Below are 22,448 nucleotides of genomic sequence, written 5' to 3' on the forward strand. Positions count from 1 at the left end.
TACAATAGATTTAGGACATTTTTGGTAATTATTCGGTTCATACCTCATAAAACACAGTGTTAGCATTCTATATATTAAAGTCGGCAAGCAGCCATCGATCATTATGAATAATTCCTATTGATGTCTATTCCATTTATCAAATTAAGGTGTGGAATTCATAGGATTAATAAAGGTTCAATTAGATTTATTTGATTTATCGAAATGCTCTTTAGGCAAGAATTTTACTTAAACAAAAGAGAATACTTCATGTCAGAAATAAGAAAAAGTACCAAAAAAATCTAAATCTATTGCATTGGTATCAATTTAGTCATAAATATTTCAATTAGACCAATTAGTCCTAAATCCTTTTGCGTTGGTACCAATTTAGTCAATCCGACGAATTTAGGCTAGAAATCGCTGACGTAGACACTGGCGGTCCTACATGGCACCGCCGGCGCTGATGTGGACAAATTTTTATAATTTTTTCAGATTTTTTTAATGTTGTTTTCTCTTTTCTGTTCTTTCTTTTTTTAGAAACCTTCGCCAGCCATAGGCAAGGGCCGACGACCCTCACCTGGTTTGGGCGAGGGCCCCCGTGCCCTTGTCGACCAAAGGAGAGGGCCGTCGTGCCCTCGTCAGCCACGGGTGAGGGTCGACGCCTTCGCCTGGATCCAGGCGATGGCCGAAACCCTTCCCGCCATAGGTGAGGGAGGCAAAGCCCTCGTCCAGATCCAGGTGAGGGCGGCGAAGCCCTCACGAGCGAGGGCCGCGATGCCCTCGCCTGGATCTAGGCGAGGGCATCGCCCCCTCGCCGGCCAACAGACAAGGGTTTCGGCCCTCGCCGGGATCTGGGCGAGGGCCCGACGCCTTCACCTATGGCTGACAAGGGCGCGGCAGCCCTCGTCCCAAACTAGCTTGTGGTCGGTAATGGTCGGCCAGCGACCTCGCCAGGCCAATAGTTTCTGGAAAAAGAAAAAAGAAAGAAAAAAAAAGAGAAAAAAACACTAAAAAAATCTGAAAAAAATTTATTATAAAGATTATAAATTTTATCCACATCAGCGTCGGCGGTACCATGTAGGACTGTCAGCGTCCACGCCAACGATTTCCGATCTAAATTAGCTGGATGGATTGAATTGGTACCAATGCGAAAAGGTTTAGGACTAAATTGGTCCAATTGAAAGGTTTATGACTGAATTGGTACCAATGCAATAGGTTTATAATTTTTTTGATACTTTTCTCATAAAAAATAAGACAAAAAATTGAACGAGAAATTTTCAAGAGAGAGAGAGGGCGCGGACTTGCCTTTCGATCATCATCTTGGGGGACTTTCATCCATTTGAGCAACAGATTACCAACAAGGGCGAGTACAAAGATATGGAGGAGGAGAAACTTTATCGTTGCCATTGAAGAGCAAGTGCAAAAGGATGTAGCTTCGAGATGATCAGAAAATAGGGCTTGTATGGCCTCCAAAACGTCTCCTTCTACATGTGAACCAGTAAATTTTTCAAAGTACTATCATATAGTAATAAAATTGATGTCGGTACGTGCATGTGATACTCGTGTGTGATGTCTGGTTTCACTTGAACCAACATCCAATGTTTCCACACAATAAGTCAAGAGCCAACCAATGGGTTCCACCCTTTTGGGAATAGGGAAATGGAGAGTTTGATTCTTCACCTTTTTAGGGGTCTAGGGATGGGGACGTTTAGTTTCAGACATAGGTTTTGACTTCCATACTCTGTAAAGAGGCAAGGTAAAAGTCTGAGAGTGAGTTGAGAATTAAAGTATGACATATCAAAAAAAAAAAAAGTCAAAGAGCCAACTTTATAGCTGTCATTCAATGTTCTAATTGCGTAACTTTCGTATATCTAATTTTTTGGAGACCAGTAGTTAAATGGGAAACTTCTCTTTCATTGGACTTTTTTGCATGCTCTTCTTTCTTCATTAATTTAATGATTGTAAGTTTCAACTGTTCTCTATAAATGCTCGTCCTATCCTATGGTTATTGAAAACTTGCACATTGTTCTATACATGACACACTAAGGGTGAACAACACGGACCAACTGAACTAGGAACCACCTGGACTGGACCGGTTGATTCTGAGCAGTTTCCAGGGACGTCGGTCCGGTTCCCAGTTCCATAAAATTGGAACCAATGATTTTCGGTCCAATCCTTAGTTCCGGGGGGGAATCGGACCACTTGAACCGGACTGATGATTTCTTATTTTATTTATTATTTTTATTTCTCACGCAAATTTCTTCCCTTCCTTTCTCACGTATCCCGCTTGGAGTTACTTTGTTTTCTACCTTTGTCCTATGTGTTCGGTAAGCTGCTCATAAAATTAACCACTATGAATAATCTATAAAATCTTAAAGGGAGTACAACACCGACCAATTAGTATCATAATGGGTTTGTGATGTGATCAAATTCATGAACTTATCGTTGGAAAGGAGTAGTTTGGGTTCTCAATGTCTGGATATGAATATGCGTGAGGGGTTGCATTTTAATTTCAATTTCATCTCCCATTGGATCGCCCGGGAACGGAACCGGACCGGTCCTCAGTTCCAGAACTGGGAACCGGTCCTTTTGGTCCGGCTCTCGATTCCTAGGTGAGACTGGATCGAGAATCAATCATCCCTATGTCACACAAATTGGGAAAAGTACCAAAAAAGTCTTAAACCTATTATATTGGTACCAATTCAGTCATAAACTTTTCAATTTGACCAATTTAATCCTAAACATTTTTACATTGGTACAAATTCAGTTCATTCGGCCAATTTAGTCTGGAAATCGCTGACGTGGATGCCAACCGTCCTATGTGGCATGGACAGCGCTGATGTGGACAATTTTAAATATTTTCTAACTATATTTTTTTTCCTTTTTAATATTTTTTTCCTTTTTTTTTTCCTGCCTTCTCCTTCTTTTGGCCTATGGCCGGTGGCTATGGCCGGCCACCAACCACAGACGAGGGCGTCACGCGGCTTGGGCGAGGGCGGCCCTCACTGGATCTAGCGAGAGTGGCCGTGACTTGCCAAATCCGGCAAGGGCCACCCTTGCCCAGGCCGTGAGGGTCTAGCCCTAGACCCTTGCGGCCTAGAGGAGGGCCGCCCTCGCCAGATCCCAGGCTACAAGTGTCCAGCCCTTGCCCTCACTGGAGAGGGCGACCCTCCCATGTGGCCGGCGAGGGCCACGATGCCCTTGCCGGCCCGGCCATCGGTCACCGGCCAACGGCCACAGGCCTAAAGAAGGAGAAGGTAGGGAAAAAAAAAAAGGAAAAAAAGAAGGGAAAAAAGGAAAATAATATTAAAATTCAAAAAAAAATATTAAAAAATTATCTGAGTCAGCGCCGGCTGTGCCACGTAGGACGGCCAACAACATCAGCGATTTCTAGCCTAAATTGGCCGGATGGACTGAATTGGTATCAGTGTGAAAATGTTTAGGACTAAATTGGTCCAATTGAAAGGTTTAGGACTGAAATGGTACCAATGCAGTAGGTTTATGACTTTTTTGGTACTTTTCTCCACACCAATCCATGCCATACCGCCTATAAAAGAACGAAAAATCAGCATGCTTTTAAACATCTCAAATTAACACTTGTACCCTAACCATATCTTATCTAAAACATTTCGTCTCCCAATTCTACCCTCAACAACATCGACAAATCATTAGATATTTAAAATTTTGGGCATTTAATTTAAAATGGTAAAATAAAAAAAATAGGGTATCTCGTTACTATATATCAATGAATTTTCTTTAACATCAATGGATTATTTAAACATATTGTAGCGGGTCGCATGCAATGCCATTTGGCTCGTTTTTTTTTTTTTTAATTTGCAAGCACAAGACCTATGTGTGGCATGTGCACGTTCACTGCGCATGTGTTGGACGCACATTAAGAATTTGGTATTATCATTAATCTTAGAAGAGTTTTGGCCTATATTGAGGTAGGACGTTGCTATGCTTGTGGACCATAAATTGCCTTTAATAAGAATGGGCAGCCCTCCTTGGCCTTAAACAGGGGACTGTCTTCTAATCTCTAGATATCATGAATTTGTTCCATAAAACTTTCAAGTCTCAAAAGTTTTTTGATCCACAGGGTCTATAGAGTGATAAGTGGAGAGAATACTCACACAACCAATTCATTTTATCAAGCTAACAATGCCGGTCTAAACATCGAATGACACCAGACCTTGAGGAAGAGAAGGGAAAGAGTTTAGAAAGACATTCGAGATGTGTACGCTATAGAAATTACCCCAAAAACTGGTCTTATTCAACAACTGAAGGACGATACCCTTATATAGGCGGTGCCAAGGGTATTATAGACTTTTATCACAATCACATATTGAAACAATACAAGACTCACATGCATATTTAAAAGATGCTCTTACAAAGCACACTAACACATATTTGGCCAATAGTTGGCGCATTTATTCTTAACAGTACAATAATTTTAATGAGAGCTTTGAAATATCACTGCCAGACGAATGGATATCATCAGGATTGTTTTCTTCAAGACCTATTATACACATCCATCTCTTTATGTCCGAAGTATATTGCTGCCTTCTAATGTTTGGGGAGTCTGGAGATGCTCTTTAATTGCTAGTGTTGGTGCTGACATTGGATTCTCTTTGAGGAGCATTAGATTTCTTGAGAGGAATTATTGGTTGCGGCAAGTTGGCTATATTCTAGAGATTAGATGGGGAATTGTAATCCAACGGATTGTAAGAAAGCGGTCCACCCCAAGGGCCTTGAGAGGCTGAGGTGACTGTACTGGCTGATGATGATTATTTGCATAGAGCTTAGATAGGGCTTGCCGGATGGCATCTTTGGTCGATTTTTATGTTTATATATAATCCCAAGGCACTTCTTCTTGGAAAGCACTAGGCCAAATCTCCTTAGGAATAGTTTGATTTTTCTCGCTGTCTTTTGGATTACCCTATATTTAGAATCAAGATTTGCAATACTGCATCCATACAACCTATTTACCTTTGCAAAGGAGATTGATGGGGGGATGTCTCTGCGGAATTTTGATGGCAATGCAGATGCTGATGACGATCCTTCACCACTACGTAACATGAAAATAGACAGTATTGTCTCCTCGGGCCTTGAAAGGAAATCTGCGAGAACATTCTTCTCGCTTTGAATGTACTTGGTCTCAAAAGAATATTTCGAGAACCATTCTGCCCATCTCAAGAGTTGTGGGCATGGAACTGTCTTTTGCTTGAATTTTGTCATATTAGGAAATGATGACATTTCCATTTTCATAAGAAAATATGATCTTTCGTACTTAACAACCAAAATTTCTTTAAGTGTGGAGTATTTTTCTGCCTGCGAGAATATTCCATTCTTATGTCCACAGATTCTTCACTTACCATTTTTTTTCTTCAGAAAGGACTGCTGGCCAATATTTGTGAATAGAATTATTAGTTTGCAGAATACGCTTGGATTTGTAAGAAGGTAAATTCTGCAGCTTTTCTTTGAAGGACTTGATGGCCTAAGTCTGATCCTTGCCCCAAGGAGGTGGCTTCTTTTTCAGCATCTTCTGGAGTGGGTACATAAACTTCGAGATTTTAAGAACAAAGTCCCTAAGATAATTCATAATTCCAAAGAACAGCCACGATGGAGCGGGACTCAGCTCAGTGATGAAGAAGACGAAGCACACTGCAGCTTTTCTCAACCGAAAAAGAAACCCCCCCTTCATCTAGCTTATTCATCTTTATTGAACTACACCGGTTCCCTAGTTCCGTCCTGTTCAACACCCTGAACCTAAAACCGGATCGGTAATATCTGGGTTCCAAATTTTCGAACTGGGAACCGGACCAGAATCGGCCGGTTCGATTTGGTTCGGTTTTCGGGTTGACCGTCAACCGTTGCTCACCTATAATTACACTACTGCTACTACGACTTTACGTGGTTGAGAAAACATTTACGGAAGATGCGGTGGACACTATAAAATATCAATAACATTATTGGATTTGTATGGGAATTCGTGTTTTTCCTCAATTTTTTGAAATGTGATTAGCTTGATCTAGTACACCTGATCTATATACATACTTGATTGAGTTGAGAAAATATTGTATAGACCTTAGCCTATGAGTGATGTCGTGGTTGAATGATTTCAATCCACGGAATTGGAGACGAGAAAAGTGAATTTAGTCTAGTGTGTGTTGGTTGGCCTGAAGGCTTAGATGTTACCTTAGGTTAAAACGATAAAAGTGATCTTTGGACGGGGCTCGGGCTAGGATGAACCGGAAAGTTGAGTCTAATTCATTGCCGAGCATGCCCATCACATATTATTTGTATAGCACCTTAGGGTGGGCTGGGCCCCGGCAAAATTGGGCAGGCCAAAATTTTTCCATGTAAGAGCATTGCTCAAAGTCAATTTTGGGCGGACCACCTGTGTGTTGATCACCTCCAATGTATAAGTAATTGTATCAAGAATCTTTTTATTTTCCATTGGCTAGATCCGTATCATCTATTTATTCAATTGTTACGATTGCGTCACCTTTTATATATAGGGAAGATTACTAAAAATGCTTTAAATTTATTGCAATTGTGTCAATTCAATCCAAAACCTTTTTTTTTGTCAATTCAGTCCTAAACATTTTGTATTTGTGCCAATTCAGTCCATCTGGCCAATTTTAGCCGGTCGGTGTTGACATGGACGCTAGCTGTCCTACATGGCTCGACCAGCGCTAACGTGGACAAATTTTAATAATATTTTTCGAATTTATTTATTATTTTTTCCTTTTCTTTTTCTTTTTTTTCTTACTTTCTTTCTCTAGCTAGTCGTCGAACCGGCCACAAAGAACATCTACTTGTTAGGGTGTATTTGTTTCACTGAAAACTTTATAATAAAATAGGAAATAGGAAACTTTCTCCAACTAGGAAATTTTCTCCAACTTGGAAATCATTCAACTAGGAAACCTATTTAAAATAAAAAATTTACTTGAATTAGAAAATTTTCCTTTTTAGGTTCAAACTCGAGACATAAATTTGACATCTATTAAAGTATCCATTTAGACTAAATGCCGGGGTTGGAATTGAGAAATCTTTGAGACATTTGATAATTTAGGGTGTATTTGTTTCATTGAAAACTTCATAATAAAAGAAAATATCTTTGATGAAAATCATTTTCAAGGAAAATAATTAGTTTTTATTTATTTGGGGAGAATAATTTCCTTTTTGCCAGTATGGAAAGTCAATTTTCCCCAATTTAAACTTGTGTTTAATCAGTCCATGAAATTTTTTTTCCGTAAATTAATTAATTTTCCATCATCAAAATAATGAAAAGTCAGAAAACAACATTTCAGAAATCCTTTTCCTTTAAATAAATGGATCCTTAGGAACCAAAGTGATCATAGTTGTATTCACCTTTCAGAGAAGTTTCGAAGTTTTAAAGAACTCCATAATCGCAGCAGAAAAGTCCTCCCAAACACAAAACCCTAAGCTGACTAACGAAAGGGCGCTATAAAACCGCTTGTTCCAGGAGACTTGTCCCCCATTCATGAACCATTACTCTTGCTTAATCTCCTGAAAAGTAACAGTTTTTGTAGGAACATCCCTTTGGCCATTAAAGAGCTTGAACTCTAATTGATCCTGTAATTCAGACAAATCACCATCCAGATTGTTAGGAGAGCCACGTAATGACTAGAAAAATTTCACAGCCACTTCAGCAATTGTCTTGTGACCCTTTGCTTTTCTTCCATCCACAGTATAGATAACTCTTAACAGAATTCTTGGAGTTTCTAGCTTTGACTACTTCATTAATGTAATGAGTGTCGTGGTGACATTGTCTCACCCAGTTCACTCGAGATTTTTGCTTAAAGAAAGATGTCTCAGCTTCTTGAGTATTAAAATAATTAAATATTAATCCACGTCCTTTTAGAATAATTGGCAATGGTTCTACAAAAATCTTACAGGGTATTAGAGCGAGGAAGTCCCGAGTTCAAATCTTTCCGGATCCCTATTTACCTCCCCAATTAAATATGTCCATACTTAGTACTAGGCAAAAAGACTAGACTAAGCATGAGAGAGAGTATTAGAATAATTAAATATTACGTCTTTATCTAACAGCTTAAGCTTTTAGAACAGCTGGTAGTAATTCCACAAAATCTCACACTGAGCTTCCAGAGTTTAGCCCTACCATCAAACTCTTCATAAAACAGACGGGTTATGAATAACCTCAAACATTTTCCTCCATTTAGCCACAGTATGTATACAGATAGGTAAACCCTGAAGAATGCTAATTATACTTATTCAGTCCCATCCCAAGTGAATTCACACAACACCTCACATGATTTTCTCAGTTACTTATTCGACATTTTGAGTTTACATGATGATGTATGTCTTCCAGTTGACTAAAAAACTCAAGTCATAACAGTAGCTCAGCAATTATAACAATCACAGAAAATAGATATCAAGCAACCAAATTCATGTCACCGACCTAAGTTCCCACTGAATATCCGTTAGGTACTTCTGGATTCATGAGGGTGGTTGGGCATATTGCCCTGGGAGTAATTACAATTCTAAATGCCTGGCCATGCACCTGGACATGAGGGTCTTCCACTTACATCCTCTCACCTTAATATCTCTCTATTATTGACACTTTGGATCACCTTTCTCTTTCCCACGTTTAATCTACCTCGCACTGCAACATCACCAGGATTGCTACTGCGACTTTCTGCGGTCGAGAGAATGATATTTATGAATGATGTGGTGGAAAAGAGATCGGATGGTATCAATCAAGTACTGAGAATTCGTGTTTTTCTTCAAATCCTTGAAACGTGATTAATTTGATCTGGTACGCCTATACATACTTGCTCGAGTTGAGAAAATGTTATATAAACCTTAGTTTATGGGCGATGTTGTGGACAGAATCGATTGCAGTCCAAGGAGTTCGAGTTTTGAAAAGTGACTATATAGTTTGATGTGATAGCTGGCCTTTGGACGGATTCGGGCCTAATGTGTTGTCCAAGTCCACCCACATATTATTTGTATACTAACTTTTGGGCAAGGCCACACCTGAACTAAAAATGGAACGGAGCAGCCTATTAACCTCTCGAGCTTGGGCGGGCTTACTTCTAATATATGAGCAATAATATCGGTATTCTTTTTTTTCCCCATTGGCCAGAATAATATCTAGAATTCAATTGTTATGATTGCGGCGCCTTAATATATATGAATTTTGAATTGATGTACTTTTGGAAAAAAACAAATTAAAATTGTGGCCTTTGAAAAAATCCAAGGGAGGAACCCTAAATCAATGGAATGGATTTTTAGCTACGTCGGCGCTTCTTGTTTTCGTTGTTGTCCGCTTCTCAAGTCTGTGTAATTATGCTTAATATCCTAAATTATCCAATTTTGGAACGGTCCTTTAACCAATTTTATATCTCAACACCCGAATCTCGTGGCAATTTCTTTAAGTGTCTGAACAACTAATTTATACTATACATATATGGATGGACGTATATATATATATAGATATGTATATTAAATGCTGTAGAGTGGGGACTTCCTTTTTTGTTTTTTGTTTTTTGTTTTTTGTTTTTTGTTTTTTTATTATATACATTGGAGGCTATTGAAATGATGATTTGTCGAACACACTGGTCTCTCTCATGCTCCAATACTAAATCAACATGTTACACACCATCAAATCTTTAGCCCCACCCAATTCAATAGCATGGACCCATGTTAACACATCAAACCATTAAGCTCAATTTCATATTTGCAAGTCCAACCTTCAAATTCCACCATGCCAATCCAATCCTATAAATGCAAGAAGAACAGAGAGCCATAAGAAAGAAGCATCAGCATAAGCATTGATCTGTCCATGGGGTACTTAGGAAGTCAGTCTCGTTCTCAGCTCAAGAAAGAGAATGGTCATCACAAGATTGTGCTGTTTCCATTCCCCCTTCAAGGCCACATCAACTCGATGCTTCAACTTGCAAGCATTCTTCATTCCCAAGGATTCAACATTTGCATTGTGCACACCCAGTACAACTCCCCCAATCCTCGCAACTTCCCTCACTTCACCTTCAACTCATTCCCTGATGGTCTACTAGAAACCGAGTATGTCTCGGAATCTGATCTCCTAGCTTTCATAGCGCGCCTTAACATTAGCTGCACTGTCCCGTTTCGGGATTGTTTGCAAAAGGTCTTGTGTGATGACTCAGAGGATCCTGTCGCTTGCTTGATAACTGATGGCGTTTGGTATTTTTCTCAAGTAGTTGCGGATGAGCTTAAGATCCCAAGGATTGTGTTGAGGAGTACTAGTATCTCTTCAATTTCTGCTTTCTCTGCCTTATCCGCTCTGAGTGAAAAGGGTTGCCTCCCAATAAAAGGTGTGCCTCCTAGCTAAATTATTAAAAATCTCTGCATGTCTCAGCAGTGGTATTTGTATTCTGTGCAACATGACCAACCATGTATGCTTTCAGTAGATTTTATGTGCTTGTTTTACTTCCATCTTTCTCCACTTAAATTTTACCGCTTTGCAAACATCTTTTTCGGATACTCAATGGAACAGTATGCCTTTGAAACTTCTCTATATACTGTATGGTGGGCTGCTTTCTTTGTCCAGCACTAAGCAACAAATTCGTACTTTAAACTTTAGATTAGACATAAAGATTAAGTTTAATTTGGACTCAGCTGACTGATGACCGTGGGTTTAGTGGACAGAACTAACACTGGGTGCCAAAATGGTTTAATACCCAACAGCCAACACTGAGGTATCCTCAACAGTTGAGTTTTCGACCAAAAGAGAAAAATAATCATCTTTACAAATTTGCTGCCGTATTTCATGTTATGTAGAGTGCACATATGATTCATTCTTTTCTGATTTAACAAATTTTATCAAAAGCATTGATGATCGATGTGTGTATGTTAGTTTGATTTGTAGTCAGCTTATTTTGTGGAAGTCTAACTGATGACACTGCTCATTGTGCCATGCATACGGTGTCACTCTGAGACTCATATCTGTGCTACTTTCATCTCTTATCTAGAACTGGAAAACGTTGCTCATTGTGCCATGCATACGGTGTCACTCTGAGACTCATATCTGTGCTACTTTCATCTCTTATCTAGAACTGGAAAATGCTTGATCCCATGTTGTTCTGCGTTAAATATCCAAGTTGTAAATAGCAAAGGGAAAAGTAGGATTATAGGCCTTCCATGTTTTTCAACTCAAGAAAGAGTATTGACCGCTTCCTTTTTGTTTCTCTGTTAGATTCCGAACTGGACAAGGCTGTTCCCGAAGTTCCACCTCTCAAAATGAAAGACCTTCCAGTTGTCCACACAAAGAATCCCGAGGATCTCCAACAGATATTAGCAAACATGGGCAGAGAGACCAGGGCCTCCTCTGGACTTATCTGCAATTCCTCTGAAGAACTCGAGGGGACAAAACTTGCCAAAGCTCGACAAGCCATTCCCATTCCTATCTTCGTGATCGGTCCATTTCACAAGTACTTTATAGCCTCTTCGAGCAGCTTGCTGGCGCAAGACATGAGCTCGATCTCCTGGCTGAACAAGCAAAAGCCCAAGTCAGTCATCTATGTGAGCCTGGGAAGCATTGCGTCCATCAATGCAGCCAAGTTCCTAGAAATAGCATTGGGGCTAGTAAATAGCGAGCAGCCCTTTTTGTGGGTCGTCAGGCCTGGATCAATTTGCGGGTTGCACTGGCTCGAACATTTGCCAAGCTCGTTCTTAGAGATGTTAAATGGAAGGGGTCATATTGTGAAATGGGCACCGCAGCAAGAAGTGCTGGCTCATCAGGCCATTGGCGGATTTTGGACTCATTGTGGTTGGAACTCGACGATGGAAAGCATTTGTGAAGGTGTGCCGATGATTTGTATGCCCTCTTTTGGGGATCAAAAGGTGAATGCAAGATATGTGAGTGACTTTTGGAGGGTCGGGTTGCATTTGGAGGATAAGCTTGAGAGAGGTGAGATAGAGCGCACCATTAGAAGATTAATGGCGGATCCAGCAGGTGAAGCTATTAGGGACAGAGCAGTGAGTTTGAAGGACAAGGTGGATCAGTGTTTTAAGGAAGGGGGATCCTCATATAGGTCTCTTTACAGCTTAACTGGTTACCTGTCGTCATTGTCGGACTCTGCTTTTAGAGGTTAAACTCCTACTAGGAATTGTCTTTCAATTCGCATTTCCATGCCTTTTGTTTCATGAATATTAGTACCTTCATAAAAGTAAAAATTTGAATCTTGAAGATTATTGTAACCTTTAGTTTTCCATCAGTTTATGTACTGAATTGAAATTGTTAGCTTTTCCTTTGTTAGATCTCTAGCATTTACAAGAGTTCATCGCTTCCTTTCCTACTTTGTCGTTGCTGAATTTTCTGTCCATGCAAGTGCATGGCCAAAACATTCAGCAGCTAAATCAATCCATTACCTGGTGATTATGACTAACATTTAATTCAGTGAATCTATGCTTTTTTTATCATAACTCTCTGGCAGCTTTATGAATCAAACTTCTTCATTTCTTGAAAACACTTGTTATAGTTTGTGCTTTACACTTTTAATTGCATATATCGTACTATCTTTGTTAAAGAGAACATATTGTGTCCTTGAGCGTGTCCTTCAAGCAAGCTCAATGCAAGCAATCAAGGCCACTGCAAAATAATCTTTAGGCGAAATCACCTATAACGATTCGAGGAACTCAACTCAATTTAGTATCCTGTAGCACAAATTTATATGGTGTACTAGTGAGAAACAGCATTGCAAACGATGGGACAGCGGCAAGAAAAGCAATTGGTCTCCGAAGGAGAGGAAGTATCCATTGCTTACTTCCGAGTTTGCAGAACGATTTTCGTTTTTTCTTGTTTTTTAGGTCTACGTGGACTTGGTAGTAAGACAAGTACATCAAACAACTAATGCTAAGTGACCACTGGTCGGGGTCGATCCCCACTTCTAACAGAGTATGCAGAGTGAGATTTTGAAAAGTTTGCTAATCAAACTTTTACTGACATACAAGGTTACCCTGTCAAAAAGTCATCAAAATCCATAGAATGCGTAGCCATACTATCACTGATCATATTATTGCCTCTTATTTCTTTGGAACATCGAATGTTCCATCACAATTAGATTACAAGGCTCGAAATGACAACACAATTATGCGACTAGGAATGCGACAATGGGGCTTCTTACTTGATGTACCCCATCAGCCCATGTTACAGAGGCAGAAAGCATGAAGCTGTCCAACTTCCCTTCAACCATTACGCTGAAAGCCAGTTTCTGTCCAACACTCGAGAAAGTCAAGACCCTGGGTATAACTGTGACCTCGATCCCAGTTGGAGCTTTAACGACAGAGGAGTATGTTGATGTGGGCGATCCGACATTTGTCACAATCCTTGTAAAGGTGCGGTTAAAGGCCTTCGATGAAGTAGAAAGTGCAAATGATGGATAATTCAGGTCCCAAGCTGCTGTTCCATTGTTTAATCCTGAGCAAGTGCTATTATCACCTGTGACCAGTTGCAGTGCCTTCGTGGTGTAATTCTGTCCGCATAAGAAGTTGACATAGTCAGTTTCATCCGCATCGTACAACAAGCCAGGATCTAGCGATTGGATGGGATTAATGTGGCCTGCCCCGTATGCGAATTCGGCTTCAGAGTTGATGTCCGCGCTCATGGGAAGAGCTAGAAATTATCGAGAAATGAAAGTGAAATCAGACCCGATAGACGTCCATATTTTGAAACATGAAAATTGAAAGCTTCCTGGAGGTCATTGTGCTCTTTGCACAGCCCCATTTGAAAACTTACTAACTAGACCTGCATTCTAACAAATGTATGTTAGTGATCCTAATTTTTACTGATGACAAGTTGATAGTACCATCATCAAACCAGATTAGTCAATGTATTCACATCAGATCATTCATCGAGTAATCAATACATTCGATATCACATGGCAGCATTAGATGTATGCTTTTCAAATGGCGCACCATTCGGCCAAAGACACAAGTAGCTTTTCATGTATCTTTTTCTACCACATTATCTTTTGTTCTGCTTCAAAACTGTCAATCTAGCGTTTAGAAAATGGATTTCTTTCAACAATTTAATGCACATTACCGGTGGTCATAAGAGCAGACATAACAGCAGCAGGAGACCATGTGGGGTGGAATGACTTAATGTAAGCTGCGATTGCAGATGCGTGTGGACATGCCATCGATGTCCCTGATATAATGTTATAGGGTACAAATCTGTCATCTCCCTGAACACCCGAAACCGGATTGTCTAAAGACCATGCAGCCAAAATATGAACGCCTGGGGCCGCCAAATCCGGCTGTAATAAACAAGATATCACATATTATTGTTATAGGCATATTGGTTCTGTCTCAGTTCATACAACTCTCCATTGACAATCTTGTGGACTAACCTAATGTGTAAAATTACCTTAAGAATATCAAATGTAGCTGGGTTCGGACCCCTCGATGAAAAGGACACCACGTAGGGCGCGAGCTTATCAGGTCCCTCATAGCTCTTGAATATGGTCGCCGTTGGGTTGCTAAGAGAGTTTTATAATAATTTCAAATCAATTTAGTGTTCATGACATTGGCATTTTGGATTAACTGATGCTACGAAAGGCGAAAAAATACAGAACGAAAGGGAATAAAAAAGAAGAAGAAGAAGAAGACCTGGTGGTGTTCATGTACAAGTAAATATCCTTGCCAGCCTTTGGGTCTAGGTAAGATGTGGGTATGGGGAAAGAGTCGGCCTTGTCTTTGGGTCCATCGTCTTGCATCAAAGCACCAACAGCACCAGCGTAGAATGGTCCACTATTTGTAAGAGCATCGCAAAACACAATTTTGCCCTTCACCAAGTTGGAATCCAATGTACCACGATGGCAATACCTTCAAATAGGAATTCGTCTTGGGTGACTTGATTGCAAAATGCACCGAACTTGGTGACCGCTAGTGAAATTTACTGGACTTTGGTGATTAGTAAGATTACCTGGATATGGACCCATTGTACCCAGCAGAGACATTGGGAGCATTTGCTCCATAAATCATTGGATACATGTCACTTTTGAGATTAAAGGTGTTTATAGAGATTCCCTGGCAATTCGATTTGACGTACCACATGTTATGTACATAGAAAACGAATCTTTTACTGGTGCTACTTTGGAGAAAGTTTTGTACAAATTAACGGAACATGTTAGTAACACATATTATTTTTATTACCTTGTAAGTCTTGCCACTACCCAGTAGCACTTCCGTGAAGAACTTCCTGTCGATAGTACTAGCAGCGACCGAGAGAGACCATGGCGAGAAGTTATTGATGGAGGCAAGATCGGGTCCATCATTGCCTGCAGAAGTTGATGTGAGTATACCACTTCGCATGGCATGAAAAGCCCCTATCGCAATCGAATCTCTGAAATAGTCTCTAATGGGGAACCCGATCGAGACGGAAATGACATCAACTCCGTCGGCGATCGCGTCGTCAAACGCTGCAAGCATGTCGGCATCTTGGCAACCATCGGACCAACACACTTTGTACACCGCAACGCGGGCCGATGGAACTCCGCCACGAGCCGTGCCTTGAGCCAGGCCGTATAGGTTGGCCATGCTTACTTCATCTCCGGCTACCGTCGACGCCGTGTGCGACCCATGGCCATTAGAGTCTCTCGGGGATCGGAGATCGCTCGGACCAAATTTTCCATCTGCTCGGTAGTATTTCGCCCCGATAACCTTGCTATAAAAGAATTGGACGTATGAGCGTACTCATTATCATATGAAATGAATGCATGGTAATTTTTTGTTAAACTGATAGACCTATATTCTTCATATTTCTTCTTGACTCTATGGTCTCATCTCTCTGGCTTCAAAATATGTAAAATTTTAATATAGTCAATACAAATTTTAGATAATTCTAATCATAAGCCTCGTGATTTTCCGGATGTAGTTCTATTGCTTTTCTATTTTCCCGAGATTGTGCAGAAATGAAGGGAAAAGATTGAGCCTATCGAAAATAGGGTTCTAATTGACCTTGAAGCTATACAAGCCAAGAAAAACATGACCATCTCATTACAAGACAAAGCTATCAATCAATGGATAGAACGAGTTATGTCCGTCCAAATTTGTTCACTCTGATTTCTTTGGGTACTTTTTTTGTTTTGCTAAAAGATTTCTTTAGGTACTTACTTTTAAGAAAATGTCTATGTGACGTCACTCTCTTTACCTGCTCGCAAACATAAACATCGTTGTCGTAGTACGTTAAAGCATGCGATATACGCGTAAGATATATTTATGCAGTTTTCTTATGAGGAATATCATATAATTTATGTACTTGTTGCAGGTGAAATTGGATGAACTCTGACAGATGCCGGTCCATTTGCGCGGCGGCGGGCCCAGCCCTCGATCACCGAAACTCTCCGATTCCGGCCATATGCCAGTGTCGAGCACTCCGACGATGACGTCACCTTCAGTTTTCGATCTCTCCACGTGTCGTGAGAAGCCCAAGAAGTCCCATGATTTTGTGGTGTGGAGCTTGTTCTTCCGATTGGGGAACACGGACACCACACCCTCCAGTCCTGAGCATTGTGTCCCAGAAATGATTTTTTTTTTTTGCAGATTATGCAAGCCGAGAAGAGAGAAACGTATAGAGTAAATTGTGTCCCATAAATGATTTTTTTGGGATAGGAACAGCGCAAGTGCCATAACTTTCGTACGGCGCTCACTTGAGTACCATAATTTTTTTTTTCGCTCACTTAAGTGCCACATCGGAGTAAAATCGATCATTTGAGTGTCATTTCCGGCAAATCATCCTATGTGGATTTTTTAATTAATTTTTCATCAAACATGAATTTTTTTAATGTTTTTTTAATTTTATTTTTTTGAATTTTTTGAATTGTTTTGAATTTTTCTTTTCCTTTTTTATTTTTCCTTTTTTTTCAAGGCTGGCGAGGGTCGCCGGTGACCCTCACTGGAGGCCTTGCCCTTGGCCAAATTGGGCAAGGGCCGCCTCGCCATCAGCCGGTATGGCCATGAAGGCCCTTGGCAAGGCCATTGCGGCCTCACCGGCTAGGGCCTTCGCGGTTGAGGGCAAGGCGGCCCTTGCCCAATCTGGGCAAGGCCTTCGCAACCGGCGAGGGTCACCAGTGACCCTCGCCGGCATTGAAAAAAAAAATTTGCAAAAAAAAAGAAAAAGAAAAATTCAAAAATTTCAAAAAAATATTTAAAAATTGTCCACGTCAACTCCGGCAAAGCCACGTAGGACGACCGGCGTCCACGTCGGATTTTCCGACGAGGCAAATCGCATATGACACTCAAGTGATCAATTTTTCAAATTTGTGAAACTCAAGTAAGCGAAAAAAAAGTTATAGCACTCAAATGAGTGTAGTACGAAAGTTATAGCACTCCTAGTATTTTTATCCCGATTTTTTTTCAGATTGTGCAAGCAAGAAGAGAGAAACATATAGAGTAAATTGTGATGCTAATTACCAGCCATCTTCTTCACTTCCTCTTCGGTTAACATTGCTGCAAATCCATTGAAGCTCCTTTTGTAGCTGTGGAGCAGATGCTTTGAGGGAACATCGCTGCACATATGCTGAAAATTCTTATGAAGGTTCGGTCTGCTATAGATTAAAGTCAAATGAATAGTAATTCCTGCACATATTCTGAAAATTCTTCTGCATGCCTGTGGAGTTGCTACAGACAGGTTTGTACAACCACAAGAAATTATTAGCACTTATAAATGAGCTAGGTCTAAAATTGGATGAATTATCTGACCTGCCGGTGATTTTTTGGAGCATGCTAATGTGTTGAGGTGACGATGCGGAAACATCATTTTTGAGCCGGTTGCCCATGTACACAATGAAGGCCTGGTTGCATATTAGTCAGACAAGAAAAATCCAATCAATATACAGAAAAAAGGTCAGTCAATTTGGAAGTAATGCAAGTTGAAGCATGTAAGAAAAATCTGCAATTGACTGAGATGTTGCTCTTAGCTAGCTGAGTAGAGTAGCTCAGGTGTAACATTGCTAGGGTCAAACCTCATAAAACACAATGCTAGCATTTTATCTATCAAAGGCAGCAAGCATTAATCAATCGCAACGAATTCTTCTTTTGGAAGGTTCAAGTTGGTTTTGTTCAGTCTATCGAAATGATCTTTAGGCAAGAATTTAGTTGATAGGAAAAGGATACTTCACGTCATAATTACGACAAATATTGAACAAGAGAAAATTTTCGAGAGAGAGAGAGCAAGCGGGGGGCCTTGCCTTTCGATCATCTTGGGAGACTATCCCTTTAATTAGTAGAGAGCTACCAACAAGGGCGAGTAGAAGCAATTGGAGGAGGAAAAGATTGGCAGCCGCCATTGAAGAGTGAGTGAAGAAGGATTGCAGTTTCTGTGGTAGTGTAGATGATGAGGAAAACAAGGGTTATATAGCCTCCAAAATGTCTGCTTCTCTACGCGCACCGGCGATTGCAGGTAGTTTCCTATGAACTATCATAAGTTCATATCGATACGTGTTTCGTGGGATGTTCTGTTTACCTGAAATCGATGTGCTACTTTTGTCCAAAATGATGCTATGATTCCACAGAAGAAGCCAAGAGCCGGCTTAGTGGACGACGACTTTAGTCTTCTAGTGGAGGAACACTTTTGTCTCTTCAATATGTTGGGGACGACCAGTTATAAAATGGGAAATTTTTCTTTGATTGGACCTTTTGAATGTTCTTCTTTTTTTATTAACTTCAATGTTAGAAGTTTTGACCGTTTGCCATGGATCTATGTCTTATACTATGACTACTGAAAATTAGTATATTGCTCTATATATTATAGACTAATCCATACCATACCACCTAATTAAAAACAATGAAAAGTCAGCATGTTTTGGGGTATAGGGCCCGACTTCAATGGACCCAAGTCTGGGTGCTCAGGACCTAGGCTCGGCCTCTGTAGACCTGGGCCGGAGTGCCAAGGAGCCGGATACGAGCACCGAGTTCTTGAGCTTGGTTTCGGTGGACCCAAGACCAGTGCTCGTGCTCATGCCCATGCCCGAAAGCCTGTACCGGGTTCCTTGGCTACCCATACTCAAGTTACTGGCCCTCCGAATAGTGAATGACTATTTTGGAAAATTAAATGAGATTTTCCTTACCAAACGACGGAAAATATTTTTCCAGTTTGTTTTTAGGTTTCATCCAAACACCAGAAAATATAGTAATCTTCTTAAAAACTGACTTCCCAAAAAACATCTTCTAGAAATGTCACATTTTTCACGAAACAAACTAAGCACAAGTTTTAAAAAGGAGAAATAGTGAAGCACTCTAGCCCTAATATTAAAATCTTACGATATATAAATTTTGTGATATAGTAACGTATAAAAGTAAAAGGTACGTTTGGGTATGAAAGAAGCATGCATAAAAGAAAAGAAAACGTGAAGCACATAGCACTAATATATACATATATATATAATATATAATATGTCATATACATAAAAAAAACATATATAGTTATGTCCATTTTTGTGACAAATTGAGCAACGAGGGGTTTGATAATGCTCAAATAGAAAAGAAAAAAAAGTAAGGACCAAGGACAAAATTGCTGTGCGAAAAGGGTTGAAAGGAGAGCACTAAGAAAGGGACAAAAAAGTAGCAGCGCACTTACCTTGCCGGTGGAAGTTTGGAGAGAGAGTCGTAGCGATAAACCCTCTCGCTTTTGCATTTCTTCAGGTGCTTCGTGAAGGTGACCTTCCATTTCTTCATAGCCCTCATTGTCGTGCGCTTTGGATTTAGATCTCTAGGGTTTCCAAGAGCTTCAAGTATATTTCGAATGTTTTTCGGCGAAAAAAAAACAATTGCTTATTTTCTATATATTTTTGATAGCCCAAAAGAATAGTTTAACCTTTTATTGGAAGAAAAATATAGTGCAATCTTGTTAACTTACCAAGATTTGCAATAGTTTTCTTCGAGTTCCAAGACGGATGACTTTTCCTTACCAGAAACTCAATTTTAACTGTTAAACTCGAGAAAATCCTTCCGTTAAATGCAATGGATTTGGTGACATCAACCACACCTTCATCTCCTATTCCACTTGATATATCTCAATGAATCTTAAAAAAAAAAAAGATAAATTTTAACATACGCACTGAGCGTACAAAAATACTTAATTTCGATGGGAAGTTGCATGTGAAATTCACATAATATAAGGGCACTTGAACTTGGTGTAATGTTGGGCCCGAAAAAAACAGAACGTCAACTCAGAAAACAAAGCAACACTGGGGGCTCCGCTTATTAAAGAGAGAAGGAAAGAGGGAAATGAAAAGAAAGAAAGAAAGAAGATAGAAGAGACGGGGAAAAGGGAGAAATAATTGCACCACAACCTTTGATATTGTGGGATCCACGAAATCCGGTTTTTGAACCACAAAATGATTTTGAGTTTGAAGAGAAATGATTTGGTGACCCATGAAATCCGATTTTTGAGTTGTTGAGCTATCGAAACATATGGAAATGGTGAATTATAGCGTTTTTAAGCTATGGGTTTTGATGGGAGTCGATTTGGAGCAACGGTTTCGTCGGAACGAAATTTTAGGGTTTTGCGTGCGAGCTCCGCATTACGAACGGCTTGAAAATCGCTTTGAGTGCGTGATTTGTTGACGCATATAAGTTGTTTTGTTAGGGTTTGAGCGTAGTTTAGCCGATTCGTAATTGAGATAGCGTTTTACTTGGTTTTCACGTCAATTCTTGTTAAATTGTTAGGATTACAATATCGTTGGCTCAATTAGCTATGTGGTTTGATTTTGGGCATTCCTAGATGAGTGATGTCGATCTCTTCTTTGGTTTTGTAAAATCCATATCTTGAAGTAATAGTAATTCAAGATATATATTTGGAATTAAGAAGAGCATAATTGTTGCATAAAGCTGGATCAAATGTTTATTACTTTTGAGTTATTGTGAGACGGTTTGTAAATGTTTGTTGAAAGGTTATGTGTACTACTTTGTGAATCTGATTTATGAGATAACTCCTGAAAAGATTTGATAAATACTTTACAAAAGGGGATTTGACCGATGAATAAGTTGCGAAAGATTATATGTTTTGGTTGTGAAACCAATTGTAATATAAACTGGTCAAGGATTAAGTGTTATATGGCGATGCGAGTTTCATGGGAGCCACCTCTAGAGCCTTGTACTAGTGATATGCATAGTCAAGGGCTAAGTGATACATGGCAACGTGAGTCTTGTGAGAGTTACCTATAGGGTCTTGTACTATTGATAAACGTTGGTCAAGGATTGGGTGCTACACGATAATGTAAGTTTCGTGAGAGCCATCTATAGAGCCTTGAGTTGAATATTGAGCATGGAATGGACTATTGACATGTGACTTAACAAGATTTATTATTGAATTGGACCATTGATACTTTTTTTAATATTATTGATTAAATGGGCATTTCTACTATGAATATAATTATGTTGTAGTAATATATAATTCGTTTTATTCTTGTAAGTTTATTATAATCTGGATTGGTATAGGTGAGTTATGTCTTTGAGTCTTAAATGTCTCGTTGAGTTTCAATCTATTTAGAAGAGATGTATAATTCACTGAGCTGTAACTGCTCATCCCATTCATTTTTGGGTTTTTCAGGTACCTCGGTTAGCTGCAAATAGTACGAGAGCAATTTCGACAGGGACTTTTGGGAGTTTGATATTTGGTATGGTCTGAGAGAGTTGTTTTTATGTTCGTTTATAGTTGCTAGGTTTAGTTGTTAGCTAAAAATGTAAATATTCTTTTGGATGGATTATAGAAATTCTGATATTGTCACAAAATCTATTGGTTTATCATTCATATAAATATATATATATATATATATATGTTTGGAGATATATATTTTGATAATAGGTTGTTGGTTTTTTATTGAGGCTACGTTTTGCGGGTAGAAGGACAACTGTGTCATCCCCTATTCTTGTTGGTTTTAGGGTGTGACATTTGTTGATATTAGAGCTTAAGTTATGATATATTTGGGTGTAGATTTTATGGGATGTTGTGTGATAGTTTTAGCGCATTAATCTTTTAGGTGTTAAAGTTATGTTTTGTTTTAGATCTAGGTTATCATGCGTTCTTACTAGGAGACCGTGACATCCAGAATTTTCAACATTTGATAATAATATTTAGGATGATTTTCTGTGACTGTTATAGCTCGGAGTCCGATGTGTTAGAATTGAATTGATAGATATTAACATGTAAGTTGATGGTGTAGAGTGGGGGTAATTGATTTACTGCCATATTACTTGTAGTCATCAAATTGCATAATTGATGATATTCAAATTTTAAATTTGTTGAGATTTTCCTAACATCCGATATTTTTTAATAATAATTTTAGTGAGTTCAAAATATTTTCAGATAATGTTTGGAATGAACATTGATTTCCTTAGATATTTTGGTAACTTATCAAAATATCTACTTTGGAACCATATGATTATATCGCTTGTAACTTTTCTATTTGAACACCTCTTTAACTCATTAATGCTCTTCA

General features: G+C 39.4%; 2 protein-coding genes across 2 annotated transcripts; one reads left to right on the forward strand and one right to left on the reverse strand.

The window, feature by feature from the left end:
• The first annotated feature begins 9,716 nt into the window (after positions 1–9,716).
• On the forward strand, positions 9,717–12,207 carry LOC115689461 (UDP-glycosyltransferase 76B1-like). The gene is made up of 2 exons (XM_030615502.2): positions 9,717–10,322; positions 11,204–12,207. The coding sequence occupies exons 1-2, from the start codon at positions 9,812–9,814 to the stop codon at positions 12,100–12,102; spliced, it is 1,410 nt and encodes a 469-aa protein (XP_030471362.1). The 5' UTR covers positions 9,717–9,811; the 3' UTR covers positions 12,103–12,207.
• A 779-nt stretch (positions 12,208–12,986) lies between these two features.
• Positions 12,987–18,463, reverse strand: LOC115689460 (cucumisin-like). Its single transcript, XM_030615500.2, has 10 exons — positions 18,198–18,463; positions 17,710–17,801; positions 17,422–17,516; positions 16,268–16,511; positions 15,163–15,673; positions 14,933–15,036; positions 14,617–14,832; positions 14,375–14,486; positions 14,051–14,264; positions 12,987–13,621 (listed from the first exon to the last, which is right to left on the reverse strand). The coding sequence occupies exons 1-10, from the start codon at positions 18,294–18,296 to the stop codon at positions 13,098–13,100; spliced, it is 2,211 nt and encodes a 736-aa protein (XP_030471360.1). The 5' UTR covers positions 18,297–18,463; the 3' UTR covers positions 12,987–13,097.
• Positions 18,464–22,448: the final 3,985 nt, after the last annotated feature.

This window comes from Syzygium oleosum, unplaced genomic scaffold, assembly GCF_021117445.2.
Source record: "Syzygium oleosum isolate NSW1041296 unplaced genomic scaffold, Sole_v2.1 Sole_v2.16, whole genome shotgun sequence".
NCBI classification, from domain to species: Eukaryota; Viridiplantae; Streptophyta; class Magnoliopsida; order Myrtales; family Myrtaceae; genus Syzygium; species Syzygium oleosum.

Coding starts and splice junctions, on each gene's coding strand:
- LOC115689461 (XM_030615502.2), top strand. CDS start 9,812: ATGGGGTACTTAGGAAGTCAGTCTCGTTCTCAGCTCAAGAAAGAGAAT. Junction 10,323..11,203: donor GGGTTGCCTCCCAATAAAAG/GTGTGCCTCCTA, acceptor TTTCTCTGTTAG/ATTCCGAACTGGACAAGGCT.
- LOC115689460 (XM_030615500.2), bottom strand. CDS start 18,296: ATGGCGGCTGCCAATCTTTTCCTCCTCCAATTGCTTCTACTCGCCCTT. Junction 15,037..15,162: donor GTAGTGGCAAGACTTACAAG/GTAATAAAAATA, acceptor TCGAATTGCCAG/GGAATCTCTATAAACACCTT. Junction 14,265..14,374: donor CTACATTTGATATTCTTAAG/GTAATTTTACAC, acceptor TGTTTATTACAG/CCGGATTTGGCGGCCCCAGG.